At 42.2% G+C, this 17,811-nt stretch overlaps 1 protein-coding gene across 1 annotated transcript in view; it reads left to right on the top strand.

Moving 5' to 3' along the window:
* CRTAM (cytotoxic and regulatory T cell molecule) overlaps positions 1-13,484 on the top strand; it is a 33,812-nt gene extending 20,328 nt beyond the window's left edge. The window contains exons 6-10 of the mRNA XM_032285154.1: positions 2,565-2,645; positions 4,656-4,739; positions 7,826-7,972; positions 8,736-8,822; positions 12,125-13,484. Coding sequence (XP_032141045.1) covers positions 2,565-2,645; positions 4,656-4,739; positions 7,826-7,972; positions 8,736-8,822; positions 12,125-12,255 — 530 coding nt within the window. The 3' untranslated portion in view covers positions 12,256-13,484. The remainder of the gene's footprint in view (positions 1-2,564; positions 2,646-4,655; positions 4,740-7,825; positions 7,973-8,735; positions 8,823-12,124) is intronic.
* Positions 13,485-17,811: the final 4,327 nt, after the last annotated feature.

The raw sequence follows: 17,811 nt of genomic DNA, 5'->3' as shown, positions 1-17,811 counted from the left end.
ATAATATTCTGACCAGCTAGGAAGGTAGATCATCATGTAGTGGTATCCACCTAATCAAAACATTGTCTAAATGCAACAATTTGCTAGTTTGTTAATTGAGAGGATAAAGCCAAGTTAGTTCAGAATCTAGTTTTAAACATGTATAGATAAAACACGTTTTGTACATAAACATAATTTTCTGAATTCACATAGTATACACTATGTTAGAAGATTTTAATCACTATTGATAAATTTTATTCTATATGTCCCCAGTATTTCCCATGATCTTTTTTAAAATTTTGAGGCAGGATCTTACTCTGTCATCCAGGCTGGAGTACAATGGTGTGATCACAGCTTACTGCAGCCTCGACCTCCCCGGGCTCAGATGATTCTCCTACCTTGGCCTCCTGAGTAGTTGGAACTACAGGGGTGCACCATCATGCCCATGGCGGTCTTGCCATGTCCCCCAGGCTGGTCTCAAACTCCTGGGCTTAAGGAATCTGCCTGCCTCAGCCTCCCACAGTGCTGAGATTAGAGGGGTGAGCCACTGTGCCTAGCCCCATATTCTTCTTGTGATTTGTTCCCAGTACCTCTAATTGACTAGCATTTCAGCTTTTCCCTTTTTTCATTGTCAGCAGCTCTCCTCTTTCTTCAATCTTCTCTGGCATCTGTGCAGTCAGAGTTGATTTTAGCTTTATAGTCTATACTACCATCTCTATAATGTTTCCTTAGTAATTCTTTCTTTCTTTTTTTTTTTTTTGAGACGGAGTCTCGCTCTATTGCCAGGCTGGAGTGCAGTGGCATGATTCGGCTCACTGCAACTTCCGTTTTCCAGTTTCAAGCAATTCTGCTCAGCCTCCCGAGTAGCTGGGGCTACAGGCACACACCACCACGCCTGGCTAATGTTTTGTATTTTTAGTAGAGATGGGGTTTCACCATGTTGGCCAGGATGGTCTCGATCTCTTGACTTCATGATCCACCCGCCTCGGCCTCCCAAAACGCTGGGATTACAGGCATAAGCCAACGCGCCTAGCCCCCTTAGTAATTCTTTCTATTCTCAGAGCTCTTACACACAATTCAGGCATTTTTATATTTTTCATACATTTTATTTTATTTTATTTTATTTTTTTTTGAGACGGAGTTTCGCTCTTGTTACCCAGGCTGGAGTGCAATGGCGCGATCTCGGCTCACCGCAACCTCCGCCTCCTGGGTTCAGGCAATTCTCCTGCCTCAGCCTCCTGAGTAGCTGGGATTACAGGCACGCGCCACCATGCCCAGCTAATTTTTTGTAGTTTTAGTAGAGGCGGGGTTTCACCATGTTGACCAGGATGGTCTCGATCTCTTGACCTCGTGATCCACCCGTTTCGGCCTCCCAAAGTGCTGGGATTACAGGCGTGAGCCACAGCGCCCGGCATTTTTCATACATTTTAAATGTTTGATTAACCAGATACATTTTTAAAACCATGGAAAAGTATTTGATTAAATAAATACCAAGAAGCATTCACAAATTTTATAAAAACATGAGCCACCTGCAATGTGTCAGTTTTTTGTTTTTGTTTTTTGTTTCTTTCCAAGAAGGAGTCTCATCACTCTGTTGCCCAGGCTGGGGTACAGTGGTGTGATTTTGGCTTACTGCAACCTCTGCCTTCCAGGTTCAAGCGATTCTCTTGCTTCAGCCTCCCGAGTAGCTAGGATTACAGGAACACACCACCACTCCCAGCTAGTTTTTTGTATTTTTAGTAGAGACGGGTTTTCACCATTTTGGCCAGGCTAGTCTCAAACTCCTGATTTCACATGATCGGTCTGCCTCAGCCTCCCAAAGTGCTGGGATTACAGGCATGAGCCACCGCGCCCAGCCTGACATGTCAGTATTAGTATTTATAAAGTGACAGGAACAGCTGTTACTTGCTTCCTGGATGTGGGTCTGTTCATTGACTGGTGAAACCCATGCTAAGCGGATCCTCTGGAAACATTCCTAAGCATTGGTTAATATTGTACAATAACATTTAGCATCGTGCTTTCTAAATAGCTAGGCATTGTCCTAAACATGTTATAAAATGAACTTATTGATTCTCACAAAACCCTTGAAGGGGTAAATGCTGTCAGTATCTCCATTTTACAGATTAAAAAAAGAAAAACAGTGTTAGAGAGTTTGGGCATCTTGTCCAACTCATTCAGGAGCAAGTAAACAGCAACAGTAGAAGTCAACCCAGTCTGAGGCTGGTTCCAGAGCCATCTAACTAACAGGTAGATAGATAGGTGGATGGGTAGATAAACAGACAGAGGGATTGATTGATGGATAAAAGGACACAGATAGAAACAGTGACTACCTTTTGCCTACCACTGCCACCACACAGAAGTCCAGCATGCTATGCTTTTAAGCCAGGCAGGTGAGCAGATGGGCACTCAGTGGGATGCAGTTTCAAAAACCAGAGCAGGTGCCTCAGAACACACAGTTCTGGGGTTTCTGCACAACCTCTACAAGGAGGGAGCCGCCAAATACATTCTCCAATCTCTTTTACTGAGCACAATGTGGGTAAAACTGCTCTCCATAGTAGCAGAATTTTGTTTTTCCCCTTTCCTAGTTGCTGATGAAGAGACAGCTTCAGATGCTCTGGAGAGAAGCTCTCTATCCTCTCAAGATCCACAGCAGCCCACTAGTACTGGTAAGTGTCAAAATCATTAAAACTTCTTTTAAAAATTGTGCCTCATTGGGAAGGTCATTTTTCTTATTCTAAGTTTTAAGAATATGTTTTGTTTTAATTTCTATGAAAACCATACAGGCCCCCTCCAACTGGCTCCAGTTTTGTAGCATCGTGGAGTAGAACCACATCAGGCATAGGAGTACTTACTTAGTGGGATGGGCTTCAGGGTGACATAAAGCCTTGTAAGTTCAGTTACAGTTTGCTTGAGATAGAGATGTGCACATCTACACACACACATTCATGGTTGTGACATTTGAATTTCCTCTGCAGTAAAGGATAAGATTGAATTCATTTAGAGGGAGACTTGTTTCTTTGTTTTCTCATCTGCAGCACACCAAACACAAAACACTGACTTGATATCAACAAAGAGAAAAGAAGCAGCAGCTGGAGATTTCGTGTTGTCATTGAATAACAAAATCACCTTTGAAGGCACATCAGTTACTTAGTTGTCAAGAACTCAGCTCATTTTTGATGATAGGATTGAATTACAAATGCAGAATATATTAGAAAGCTTGGATTATAATTCCAGGTTTTTTAGACAGTGAATTCACTAGAGGTTAACTCGGGGCAATGATCATATATTTAATTTAACTTTATATTTTACCTAGCATAGTATCCGGCAATAGCAGCTGCTCAATGAATTAAGAAAGAAAGCAAGAAAGCAAGCAAGAAAGAAAGAAAATGAAAGAGAAAGAGAAAGAACTGGTTATGGTGCTTTGAGCAAGACTATTAGCCTCATTCAGAAAGGCATAAATTCCTACATATTCTCTTTCCATTTCATGTAGTGTCTCTATAATAATTTCATTTGGTGGAATAAGGGCTTTCAGATCATTATCATGTTCATAGTTCTGAGTATCAGATCACATTTTTAAAAATGTGTATCCTAAATAATATTTAAAAGTAAATGTTTGAGATTTCTAAACACTGATAAATACAACATATACCATACAATTTTTTGAAGGGCAGTGGAAATTGAAAATATTATGAAGTGGAACAACCACATCACTTGCTTTAATAATCCAATATTTGTAAACGTGTTTAGAATCTAGTTATCTTTAATGGCTTGCACCACCACTGAACAACTCAATTGTCTGCTCTGCTTTTTCATATATAACATAAGACTTTAAAAATATGGTTTCTAAAATTCCTTTCGGCTTTCCATTTCTACGATTTTATTACCTTTAATACCCATTTTCAATAGACTAGGAGGCTTTATTCCCCTCAGGAGCCACATAGTGGCGCTGTGCAATGGGCTAAAAAGCAAAAAACTGCAGAAGGGAAAAAAATTGGAAATATAAGCAGTAAAATCTGAAGGGAAAAAAGGTCTCTTATTTTTTATAATTTATCTTGTCTGGCAAAAACATCATAGTACATCCCACTTCTAATGGGCAGGCAAGCAGAGGTTTGAATGATAACTGAAGCTATATTTCAACATAAAAATCATTGCTTTCTGCATTTCAGGCTGTAGGCTTTCCATAAATAAAGCTTGGAACGCCATTCCTCGGTGTTCTGTTGTTATCTTAATGCATCCTAAAGCCTTCTCCCTATTAGGCCTGATTCAGGATGGAAGTATGAAATAATGGTTTAAATGTTGGGTTCCAGATTTAGATAAAACAGAGTTTATGCATTGGCTTGGCCACTTACTTGCTACACGACTTTAGCTAGCTTACGTAACTGCTCTAAACCTCCATTTTCTCAGAGCTGTAGTGAGAAAGAACATATACCAAGTGCTGAGTTCAAGGCCAGGCACAGAGTAAGTGTTCAAAACATTCGCCTTAAAAAAATAAGGCAAAGTAAGCCTAGCCATTTGCAACTATTTTTGCAAGAAATCCATAGTTAAAAAATGATCTCCGTGCTGTTTTTTAATTTGGCTTCCCAAGCTGCTCTGGGAAGACTTATGTAACCACAGTTGTATGTAGTCACATGTGTATAATGTATGCCTAGTTCATGTTTTATTTTCTTTCACTTTAGTCTCAGGAATGGAAGATTCTAGTACATCAGAGATTGACAAGGAAGACAAAGAACAAGCTGCTCAAGATCCTGATTTGGCCACCGGTAAGTGTCACCCACTGCATTTAGAATAAACACTAGACATTTTAACCTCTTAATCGGTAAGTCCAATGGCCTCTGTCCGTCCTCCCTTTTCTTGACCTTTCTGCCCTTTAGGACATGATTGGTTAATCACTCCTTAGTCCCTCCTTGACTTAGTTACCTCTTGGCTTCTTGATATACTTTTCCTGGTTCTGTTATTTACTCCTAACCACTACTTCTCTGTATCTATCAATTAACTTATCTTCCTCTTCTGACTTTTTATAAATGTGTATACTCTGATTTCACTTCTCTCTCTTTTGTTCTTCCCTTATTTTTTAAAGAGTTTACTCATTCCCAAGATGGTTCCTGTAGCCAGCAGGCAAAAGATTTATCACTCCTGTAATCCCAGTACTTTGGGAGGCTGAGTCAGGTGGATCACAAGGTCAGGAGTTTGAGACCAGTCTGCCCAACATGGTGAAACCCTGTCGCTACTAAAAATACAAAAATTAGTGGCTCACACCTATAATCCCAGCTACTTAGGAGGCTGAGGCAGGAGAATGGCTTAAACCTGGAAGATGGAGGTTGCAGTGAGCCAAGATCGTGCCACTGCACTCCAGCCTGGGCGACAGAGCAAGACTCTGTTTCAATTAAAAAAAAAAAAAAAAAAAAAAAAAAAAAGGAGATTTTTCTTTTTCTTTTTCTTTTCTGGTTTTGTTTTGTTTCTAGAGACAGCGTCTCTCTAAATAAGCTTGTCCAAAGCATCACACAGGCCCCAAACGTTAGTGTTCTCTTTCACTCGTGTGTATGTGTACAAATATGTATATGTATATGCATATGTACACACACACGTATATAAAATCAGTCAATTTCCAAGAACTTTTGAGTCTTCTCTTTCAGGTATCTTGCCCATTATCACTGCTAACTTCCCAATCTAGGCTCTTATCATCTCCCGCATGGGATATTATAACTTCAGTTTCTCCTATTCTGGTTCACTTTTAGCACCCTACCATCAAACTATCTCTTTCCACTCTGCATACCTGTGTTCTAAAATCCTTTGTGGCTTCCTGAAGTCTACAACACAGACAGGAGTCCCAAACATCTAATTAGGTGCCATGTATTACCTACTTCTGCAGTCTTGTATCTACAAAGTCTCTATGAGATGTATATTTTTCTCTGAAAATATCATCCTTTTTCTTTTTTCTTTTCTTTTCATTTTTTTTTTTTTTTTTAAAGACAGGGTCTCGATATGTTTGTTGCCCAGGCTGGAATGCAGTGGCTATTCACAGGTGGGATCCCACTACTGATCAGTGCAGGAGTTTTGACCTACTCTGTTTCCGACCTGGGCCGGTTCACCCCTCCTTAGGCAACCTGGTGGTCCCCCGCTCTTGGGAGGTCACCATATTGATACCGAACTTAGTACAGACACCTAATCGGCATAGTGCTCTACAGCCCACAACTCCTGGGCTCAAGCGATCCTTCCACCTCAGCCTCCCAAGTAGCTGGGACTACAGGCACGCGCCACCGCGCCCAGCACATCATTCTTTCTCAATCGCCCTGTTCTCGTTTATCCTAACTGCCCCTGGTGGAAGAGGAAACCTCATCTCACCTCTCCTTCCTCCTCCTCCAAGGCCAATACCCTCACTGAAAACTTTTTTGACCAGCTCACCCCTCAGAGACCATTCTTGCCTCTGAACCCCTGAACACACTATGATATAAATACATATGGAGGTAGAATTTGACATATCTTACTTTTGTTTGTTTTTATTAATTTGTTTACATATACAGAGAGCTAATCTCCAAAGCATAGGAACTGTACCTTCTGCAGCTCCAAGAACGAAGTCCTACACGTAGCTGGTCCCCCTTAATTATTTGTTGGTTGAGATGAGGTGACCAGGACATTTAGCAAAACTACAGCCTGTAGAATCAGAATTCTAGGTTTAGAAAGCCTTTTTTTTTTTTTTTTTTTTTTTCAAGAGACAGGTCTCACTCTGTCCCCAGGGGTTGGAGTGCAGTGGCACAATCATAGCTCACCATAACCTTAAACTCTTGGACTCAAGTGATCCCCCTGCCTCAGTCTCCCAAGTAGCTAGGACTACAGGTGTGCACCACTGCTCCTGGCTAATTTTTTTTTTTTTTTTTTTTTGTAGAGACAGAATCTCACTGTGTTGCCCAGGCTGGTCTGAAACTCCTGGCCTCAAGAAGCCCTCCCACCCCAGCCTTTCGAAGTGTTGAGATTACAGGCTTGAGCCACTGTACCTGGCTGGAAATATTTTTAAGAGCTCATCTGATTTAGCCCAAATGCCTTCCTGTAGGGCCATATTTAAGCTAACCAAGATAAATAAATTTTCATTTTATTTGGATAATTTTTAAACTCCTTAATAATCTGTCTTGCTACTTAACTATACTTTGCTAAAAATCATTTCTACAGATAATTTGAATCCCCTCAGTATAATTTAAGTTGATTTTCTCGTACGCTTTTCCTAGAAATAAAAAATAACTAGTCCAATAACTATGTAACTTAAAAAATCTTTTCAAATTGTCACACATAATTGCCTTGTTTGTTGTATGCCTGTTTGCTTGTTCTCAGAGAATGAACAGTGTAAGTCTCTTTACCTTCAGGGTAAGCTCTTTCTCATCTCTTCACCTGAGCTGTCTATTAGCTTATATCACATTGTATAAGTATTGTTGGCTGAGCACGGTGGCTCACACCCGTAATACCAGAACTTTGGGAGGCAGAGGCAGGTGGATCACGAGGTCAGGAATTCGAGACCAGCCTGGCCAACATGGTGAAACCCCGTCTCTACTAAAAATACAAAAATTAGCCGGAGCTGGTGGCAGGCGCCTGTAATCCCAGCTGCTTGGGAGGCTGAGGCAGGAGAATCACTTGAACCTAGGAGGTAGAGATTGCAGTGATCAGTCTCTACCTGCAAGATCATACCATTGCACTCCAGCCTGCGCAACAAGAGCAAAATTCCATCTCTAAATAAATAAATAAATAAATGTAGAAGTATTGTTACATATTCTCCAGTGACCAAAAAAACACAAAACAAAAACAAAAAGACAAATAAAAAAACCAATGTATCTAAACTTCTTTTACATTTTCCTTATAGAAGCAAATCCTCAGTATGTAGGATTGGCAAGGAAGAAAAGTGGCATCTTGCTGCTCACACTGGTGTCCTTCCTCATTTTCATACTCTTCATCATAGTCCAGCTCTTCATCATGAAGCTCCGGAAAGCCCATGTCATATGGAAAAAAGGTGAGTGGGCAGGAAACTTGATGGAGGCTATAAGATGCCAGAACAAATGGCTGAAAAAAGGGAAATTCTGTCCATTAAAGCTTTCTGTCAGACACTGCATAATCTATTTGATAAGCGCTGTCACTCAAATAAGCAAGTGTTTGTTTTCTAGTAAATTCAAGTGTGATTCTTCAGGGACTATAGTATAAGAGTGTATAATCAGTCAGGCACGGTGGCTTACACCTGTAATCCCAGCACTTTGGAAGGCTGAGGCAGGCAGATCACGAGGTCAAGAGATCGAGACCATCCTGGCCACCATGGTGAAACCCAGTCTCTACTAAAAATACAAAAATTAGCTGGGCATGGTGGCGCATGCCTGTAGTTCCAGCTACTCAGGTGGCTGAGGCAGGAGAATCACGTGAACCCAGGAAGCACAGGTTTCAGTGAGCTGAGATGGCACCACTGAACTCCAGCCTGGCGACAGAATGAGACTGCCTCAAAAAAAGAAAAAAAAAAAAGTGCATAATCAATAGAAACTAGCATGGCTCCAGAAATTGGCATTAAGTGATAGACAATTGTATTCACGGAAGGATAAAAGTCCCATGACGGCCTAGCACAGTGCCTACAGGAATCAAAACACCATGTTTTGAATTAATGAGGGCATGAGTTATGGGAGGGGCATGGTATACTATTGCACATTAACAGAGGTATTATGTTATTCAAACATACATTTCTACATGTCTGTGGCATCAGAAATTAGTCACTTGATTTTCTTTTCTTGTAGAAAACGAAGTTTCAGAACACACACTAGAAAGTTACAGATCAAGGTCAAATAATGAAGAAACATCATCTCAAGAGAAAAATGGCCAATGTAAGTCAACTGTGTGACCTAAGATTTGAACAATGAGGTTCATTAATGGATTAGTCAGAGTTCTCCAGAGAGACAGAGATAACAGAATATATATATATCTATATGAGAGGGGATTTATTAGGAGAATTGGCTCCTGAGATTATGGAGGCTGACAAGTGCCTGCATAGAAAGTCTGCAAACTGGAGACCCTGAGATGCTGGTAGCCTGGCTCAGTCCAAGTTCAAAGGCCTGAGAATGCAGGGGACCACTGGTATAAGTCCTGAAATCCAAAGGCCAGGGAGCCTAGAGTTCTGCTGTCCAAGGACGGGAGGTGAGAAGTGTATTCCCGCTCCAGCAGACAGACCAATGCGCTTGCCTTTTCTCTGATTTTGGTTTTTTCCGGCCCCCAATGGATTGCTTGGTGGCCCCCCACATCAAGAGCAAATCTCGATGCCCACCTACTCCACTTAGACTCACACACTAATCTCCTCTAGAAACAACCTCATAGACACACCCTAAAATAATGCTTTACCAGATTTGAGGTATTTCTTAATCCACCCAAGTTAACACTTAAAATTAACCATCACAATGAATTAGTTGCCCTTAAAAAGACGGAGAAGAATCAAATTTTGATTCTTTTTTTAGCACTAGAAAGTCTCCTAAATCATCTTGTAGAACTTAAGGAAGCTCAACTGCAAAAATAAATAGTAGCAGTTAGGTTCATGCAGCAGAAGATATACCATTGACTCTTTGATGTCACGCACAGGGATACCCCTAGACCACCAGAGGATTCTATGGCACCTTTGTCATAGAAGCACTTCTTCCTACATATTGTAATTTTTGGTGTTTTTATATAGCTACTACAATACTCCTTTAGGTGGGAGTAATCAGATTTACTCTGTATCCTCAGAATCTAGCACAGGGTATTTGATAATAAATGAGTGAATACAGGCTTAACTAATTCAAGAAGGCATGTTTCAGGTCCTTTGGATGACTTCATTGCAATTCTTCAGACAAAATATGCAAAGAAAATGAAGAGAATCAGATGGGAAGGAAATTGTGTATGGGGAAGTGGAGGTGGGGGGTCTATATTCTTGTTAAAGATCTGGAAGGCAGAAGCTAGGACTATAGAAAAGCAGGAATATTCCACTTCCAACCATATTATTTCCTCCATGTAAACTACATTATTCTACCTGCCAGAAGTTGCAAGAGATACAGAGAGTTTTGCCGCTCTATTCTATTGGTTTTACTGAAGTTTTGGTAGGAAGCTTGTCTTTTATAACACCTCTGCCTCTTTAAGTTTTGACCTGCTAGAGTGTGAGATGGAAAAAACAAATAGATGTATTAGTTGGGAGAGGAACACAAGTGAATTGACTGTGTGAAAACTGGGGGTGGGAGGGGTAAATGTGTGTAAACAGCATGTCAATTGTGTTGCAACCCCTGTTTCTAAATGCCGGTCATCACATACTCACCTGGCGGATAGGAAAATGATGTTAATATCATGTGTGAATTGGGTTGCTCCCTGTGCTGTTTTTCCTAGGCAAAAGGAACCAAAACAGTGGGAGTAGAATTATGACCTTTAGCGGAAGCCCTTGAAGTTCAAATTTATTTATTTATTTATTTGAGAAGGAGTTTTCCCTCTTGTTGCCAGGCTGGAGTGCAGTGGCACAGTCTTGGCTCACTGCAACCTCCGCTTCCCAGATTCAAACGGTTCTCCTGCCTCAGCCTCCCAAGTAGCTGGGTTTACAGGCATGCACCACCATACCCAGCTAATTTTGTATTTTTAGTGGAGATGGGGTTTCACCATGTTGGTCAGGCTGGTCTCAAACTCCTGACCTCAGGTGATCCACCCACCTCAGCTTCCCAAGGTGCTGGGATTACAGGCGTGAGCCACCACAGCCAGCCAACTTTAAGAAAATTTAAAATGAGTACCTGCATTACTCAAGGACTTCCTCCCCATGAAAAGTACATCTTGGGCCGGGCATGTTGGCTCAAGCCTGTAATCCCAGCACTTTGGGAGGCCGAGGCGGGTGGATCACGAGGTCAAGAGATCGAGACCATCCTGGTCAACATGGTGAAACCCCGTCTCTACTAAAAATACAAAAAATTAGCTGGGCATGGTGGCACGTGCCTGTAATCCCAGCTGCTCAGGAGGCTGAGGCAGGAGAATTGCCTGAACCCAGGAGGCGGAGGTTGCGGTGAGCCGAGATCGCGCCATTGCACTCCAGCCTGGGCAACAAGAGAAGTACATCTTTAGGGGTTTGCCGGGGGGTTCACTTTCTTCTGAGCTCAAACCTTCACTTTTCACCCTCCTTGCCTTAGCACCCTCAAATTCAGCATTTTAATTGTGTTGTTTTGCACATATTAAACATACTCTCTGGGGCCGTCTCTAGTCTCTTTGTACAGTTACATAGGCTTTGCGCGATCTACCCCAACCCTGCTTTTGCAGTAAGCCCTGTTATTTTTAGTGTGCAATTTTGCTGAGGCAATGTGTTGTGTTCAGCAACAGATTATTTTACAGCAGAAATATCTGTATGTTTTATTCCAGGTTTACCAGTATAATGTTTATGTAGTAAGACTTTCAAAATGATAGTGTAGGCCTGTGCAGTGGCTCATGCCTATAGTCCCAAGACTTCGGGAGGCTGAGGGGGGTGGATCACTTGAACCCATGTTTGAGACCAGCCTAGGCAATATAGTGAAACCTCATCTCTACAAATAATTTAAAAATTAGCTGGACATGGTGGTGTGTGCCTGTAGTTCCAGCTAGGCTAAGGTCAGCGAATCACTTGAGCCGGGGACTACACCACTGCACTTCAGTCTGGGCGACAGAGCGAGGTCCTGTCTCGAAAAAAAAGAAAGAAACAGTGTAATAACGCCTTCAGGCCATTTATATGTACCAGTAAGTTTTAGGTTTTTTTTTCTTTAAGACAGTGACTCACTTTGTAGCCAGGCTGGAGTACAGTGGTGTGATCTCAGCTCACTGCAATCTCTGCCTCCTGACTTCAAGTGATTCCCCTGCCTCCTAAGTAGCTGGGACAACAGGCACTCACCACCACCCCCGTCTATTTTTTTGTATTTTAGTAGAGACGGAGTTTCACCACGTTGGCCAGGATGGTCTCGATCTCCTGATCTCGTGATCCGCCTGCCTCGGCCTCCCAAAGTGCTGGGATTACAGGAGTGAGCCACCGCACCCAGCAGAGTTTTAGGTTTTTATAAAACAATACATGAACCTAAAAATATGACATCCAATCAAAGTGTTTCAAGTAAATGGGTGCAATGTTATTCAAAATAAATATTTGTCTTTAACTTGTTTTTTCTTTCAGCTTCCCATCCTATGCGTTGCATGAACTACATCACAAAGCTGTACTCAGAAGCAAAAACAAAGAGGAAGGAAAATGTACAGCATTCAAAATTAAAAGAAAAGCTCACCCAAATACCAGAGAGTATTGTGTAGTGCTCTCTGTAATAGAACATGTGACTTCAGGGTTCCTGCAGTGTCACCTCAGTGGACCAGCCTGGAAGAAGGAGCTTAATTGCTGAGACATTAACAATGACCTCGCAGTGCAATGCAAAATGGTGTCCTTGAATAATGATCTGCCCCGGAGCTAGGGCAGCAACATGAGGACCAAACCATGCACATAAAACTCGTAGAGAAAAAAAAATAATTATGCCTGACACTACTTGAGAGCAGGAGGATTCTACGAAGCCTTGGGGATCAGGGTCAATGTGACCAGTTAACATCTTACCTCAAAGGGAACAGAATGTTTTAGATGCTTTGCTCTAATGGAACTGCTTTAAATCTTTTTTTTTTTTTTTTTTTTAATATTTCCTTCTGGTCACAAAATAAATAAATTTGGAATGCAATGTACCTAAAGATCTCTGATCCTAAGGAGTTACTTCTGGCCAGGTGCGGTGGCTCACGCCTGTAATCCCAGCACTTTGGGAAGCCGAGGTAGGCGGATCACTTGAGGTCAGGAGTTCAAGACCAGCCTGACCAACATGGTGAAACACTGTTTCTACTAAAAATATAAAAATTAGCCAGGCATAGTGGTGTACACCTATAGGCTGAGCTACTCTGGAGGCTGAGGCAGGAGAATTGTTTGAACCTGGGAGGTGGAGATTGCAGTGAGTCAAGATCACACCACTGCACTCCAGCCTGATTGACAGAGCGAGACTCTAAAAAAAAAAAAGCTACTTCCAAGACAGACTTTTAAGATGCAACCAGCACAAAGCAATGTCAGGAAGGAGCGATATATACCAATAAATGGGTCAGGTGGGCATGAAGGCCCCAGGACCCATGCCCCAAGGCACAAAGAGGAGCTCAAGGTAGGCCCAAGATTTGAATTTCTTAGATTATGAAATCACATGAGCTGACTTTGTCTGTCAGACAAGATTTTTACCTGGACATTCCATGACAAATACATGTGCAAAAGAAAACGATGAGTTTAATTTACTGATTATTGACCTAATGGATGGCTTTAAAAAAATTCTTTAATAAAAAGCAGAATATATATTTGTTTTTCTAGTGGTTATACCAAGTTATACTTCCTGTTTTCACATGTGAAAGTAATATGGGACATGCCTTTCTTTTTTGATCACTTTATTTAAGGTATACAGCAAACTCTGGCATTTATGTGGAACATTTCTCATTGTTGGAATCTGAATAAACCAATTACAAAATAACACACACACATTATAAGTCTGTAATTTGTGATACGGACCAGGTCCAACCATACTGATTTTTTTTTCTCTTGACAAAATTTTTTTGGACAATCACAAAATTACAGAAAAGTGTAAAGACAGAATAAACACTTTTCCCCCTGGAATCATTTAAGAGTAAGCTGACACAATGCCCATCGGCCCCCAAATCCTTGCGTATGTGCTTCCTACAAATAAGAACATTCTCTCCTTAGAAACACGATGCAACCATCAAAAGTGGGAAATGAACACCGTCTACTTCCAGAACAGGCCTCAGACTCCATTCAGGTTTCTCCAATTGTCCCAAAGGATTCAGTTCAGAGTCACACTTTTAGTCTCATTCAATTTGGAACAGTTCCTCAGTCTTGGTTTGACTTTCATGACCTGGATAGATTTGAAGATTACAGGCTGATTATTTTGTAGATCATCCCTCAATTTGGCTTTGCCTGTTTCCTCATGGTTAGATTCAGGTTATACAACTCTCATAGGACTGTCACAGAAGCGACGTTAAGTTTACTTCATTGGGCCAGGAGCTATGGCTCATGCTTATAATCCTAGCATTTTAGGAGGCCGAGGCAGGTGGATCACCTGAGGTCAGGAGTTCGAGACCAGCCTGGCCAACATGGTGAAACCCCATCTCTACTAAAAATGCAAAAATTAGCTGGGTGTGGTGATGCATGCCTGTAATCCCAGCTACTTAGGAGGCTGGGTCAGGAGAATCACTTGAACCCAGGAGGCAGAGGTTGCAGTGAGGCAAGATCGCACCACTGTACTCCACCCTGGGAGACAGAGCGAGACTCCATCTCAAAAAAAAAAAAAGTGTATTTCATTGCATTTTACTTATCCCATAATTGATGATATTCATTCTGATCACATGATTGAGATAGTGTCTGCCAGATTTCATGAGGAAATACCATAAAACTGCCAATATCCTGTTCCTAATCAAACTTTCAAGTTATTCATTTTTTATTTCTGTCTATATGGGCTCATGATTTCCTCTGTTGGTCAGCCAGTTAAAATTCATTACTATCAAATTAATTCATGGCTAATTTGATGATCAAATTGCAGAAGCTGCCTTCTGTGTTTTTTTTGACATGTGCTGCCTAATCTTCTAGGACTTTCTTGCTTTCTGGTACAAGGTATTCCAGGCTCATCTTGAACTTTTCCTGTCCCAACCCTGGAATCAGCCATTTTTCCCCAAAATCCCTGGCTCCATTTAGTAGAAAATGGTATTTAGAAGCCAAGATGCAGATGCTGGGTGTACTCATGGCTTTGGAGGTATCATTGTTCTCAAGTCTTCTCAATGGACAGAGCTAGGGAATACGTCTGTGTCTATGTGTATATGTATATGTGTGTGTATGTATATGTATATATGTGTGTACATGTATGCATATATTTAAATCTATCTATTGAAAATCATGAATTTGTGTTTTCTCCTATTCTGTATTTGTAACTCCCTTCTCTGAGACACCCAGCTTTTGTTATCCTTAATAAATTTCCTTTTTTGCTCAATTCCTGCATGTAACTGATCACCCATCTTTGTTACCATTCCATTCTCCTTGAAGATGTCCTCCTCTTCTTGCTCGGCCTCTGACTCCTCATTGTGTGTTCCCATTCCTGCCCCTGCCATATGGATAATCTCCTCGCCAAGCTTGGGCTCTCACACCCCACACCAGGCTATCCCACTGTGTGGAAGCCTTCAGCACACAGTGACACACCCACGCTGCTGTGCAGTCACCCTTCTCACCATGCAGGCCCAGTCACCGTGTGCTGGGCAGCCCTTGGAGATGCACTGCCTCCTCACCAGGCTTCCCCACCAGCTTCCCCACCAGCACCACAGGGAGTATCTACCTTGCTGTACCCCACCCAATGACTTTAGGACTAAATTTTTCCAGAAGAGAATCGAAGTGAGGGAGTTAGGAGAAGCAGGTTGAGCCAAATGGTCTGCTTTCTAAGAGAGCCATTTGGCTCATCCCACTTCTCCTAACTGCCTCACTTGAAGGACATCAAGATTAAAGTGTAAGGACATCAAGATTTGGCATTGCAGCTGGGTATGGTGGCTCACACCTGTAATCCCAGCACTTTGTGAGGCCAAGATGGATGGATCAGCTGAGGTCAGCAATTCAAGACCAATCTGGCCAACATGGTAAAACCCTGTCTCTACTGAAAATGCAAACATTAGCTGGGTGTGGTTTCACACGCCTGTAGTCCCAGCTACTCAGGAGGCCGAGGCAGGAGAATTGCTTGAAACCGAGAGGTGGAGGTTGCAGTGAAGTGAGATTGAGTCACACTGCACTCCAGCCTGGGCGACAGAGACTCTCTCTAAGTCAGAAAACATTCACCAAGTCATTCGTATTATAAAAACAGTCCAGAGGGAAGAACACACTCACTTCAGAGATGGTGCTTGTCACAGCTGAGTAAGCCTTGCTATGCTGTCTACTTTGAGTCTGTGTTTCCAAGTTTGTCTTCCTAAGGGATGTTCACTGTGACTGCTCCCATGTATTCAGTTCCTTCTACTAAAAAGGCCAAACTTAGGGTCCAACAGTTCAGTAACATGCAAAGCAGAGATAAGTAGACTTAGCCAATTGCCAGAATCACCTGAGAGGATTTCATAAAGCAGAGATTCCCACGTCTGTTCTCAAGGAGTGGTCTCAGCAGACCCGAGGTGGAGTTTTGGAGTCTGCATTTTATAAAGTCCCTGAGTTATTCCAATAGCTGGGGAACCCTGATGTGGCACAAATCAAAATTTTTCAAAGCACAGCTGAGTTATAAATATTATCTTTAAGGTAATTGTAGTCTCCTGGTGATCACTTTACATTTGATCTTAGCCAAAAGGCCAATCATCATATCTTCCTTTCTTTCATAATAAGAGTGACAGGGTCTCGCTCTGTTGCCCAGGCTTAAGTGCAGTGGTATGATCTCGGCTCACTGCAACCTCCACCTCCTGGGTTCAAGGGATTCTCCTACCTCAGCCTCCCGAATACTTGGGATTACAGGCGTGCACCAACACACCCAGCTAATTTTTTGTATTTTTAGTAGAGACGGGGTTTCACCCTGTTGGCCAGGCTAGTCCCGAACTCCTGACCTCAAGTGATCCGTTCACCTTGGCCTCCCAAGTACAGGTGTGAGCCACCTCTCCCAGCTGTTTCTTGGAGGCAGAAGGACCTTATGTGTCATTTAATCTTGCCTGGTGTGGAACCATACCCTAATGTGCTGGCCAAATACTTTCTGTGGTCAAAGAACATCTAACTTGCACAGTGGCTACCCCGTGGTAATTTCTCAATTTATATTTGGCAAATAGCAGAGGGAAGACAGAAAAAAGAAAAATGACATTTATAAAAGACCTACTGTTAGTCAGACACTTTTTACGGGTATTCTAATTTAATCATCCTAACAACATTGCAAAGTTGGTATTATAATGCTTAGCCGATACATAAGAGATCCTCTAAACTCTACAAAACAGATTAGGAGTCTAAAAAGATTATATAACCAGCTAAGGGTAGAACCCAGAGGCCGATCCAGTTTCTGTCTGGCTTCGATTCTGTGCCTGCTTGCCTTCCTGCCTGCCTGCCTGCCTGCTGCCTGCCTGCCTGCCTGCCTGCCTGCCTGCCTGCCTGCCTGCATTCCTGCCTTCCTTCCTTCCTGCCTTCTTTCCTTCATGGTTTCTTGCCTTCCTTCCTTCCTGCCTGCCTTCCTGCCTTCCTGCTTTTTTCTGAGACAGGGTCTCATTCTGTAACCCAGGCTGGAACCATAGCTCCATCTCCATCATGGCTCACAGCCTTGACTTCCTGGGCTCAAGCAATCCTCCCACCTCAGCCTCCCAAGTGACTGGAACTACAGGCTCATACCACCACACCCAGCAATGCTGTGCCTTTTCTATTGCTATATTACGATGACTCCAGTAAGACAATGAAGATGAAATGAGATGTCTGCTGGGCACCCTGGGAGACGGACACTTTGGGCAGCATCAGTGGGCTCTCTAGCCCTCTCTCTGGAATTCAGCGGGGAAATGTACAGCACCAATAGCTGAGCAGAGAGCACCGCATGCTAGAGACTGACTGTGTTCCCTGAGTGGAGGTCACAATTCTGGTCAAGTATTTCTTTCCATATCTGGTTATAAAATCTACTTGTTTCCTTCACCTAACCAGGCCTAGGAAGATTATGCTCTATCTTTGCGGTTTCTCCAAAGCTTTGTATCTAGTTCACTTGTAAAATCTCCTCAAATTACCCAATTTGAGTATATAATGTCTCCTTCAGAAACAGAAGTTACAGATTTCTTGCATCCCAACAAACGTGAACTGGTTTTATAGAT

The sequence above is a fragment of the Sapajus apella genome, unplaced genomic scaffold (assembly GCF_009761245.1).
Source record: "Sapajus apella isolate SASKATOON/1434 unplaced genomic scaffold, GSC_monkey_1.0 scaffold16, whole genome shotgun sequence".
NCBI classification, from domain to species: domain Eukaryota; kingdom Metazoa; phylum Chordata; class Mammalia; order Primates; family Cebidae; genus Sapajus; species Sapajus apella.
Note: the sequence above shows the minus strand (reverse complement) of the source record. Positions and strands in the feature narration are given on the sequence as shown.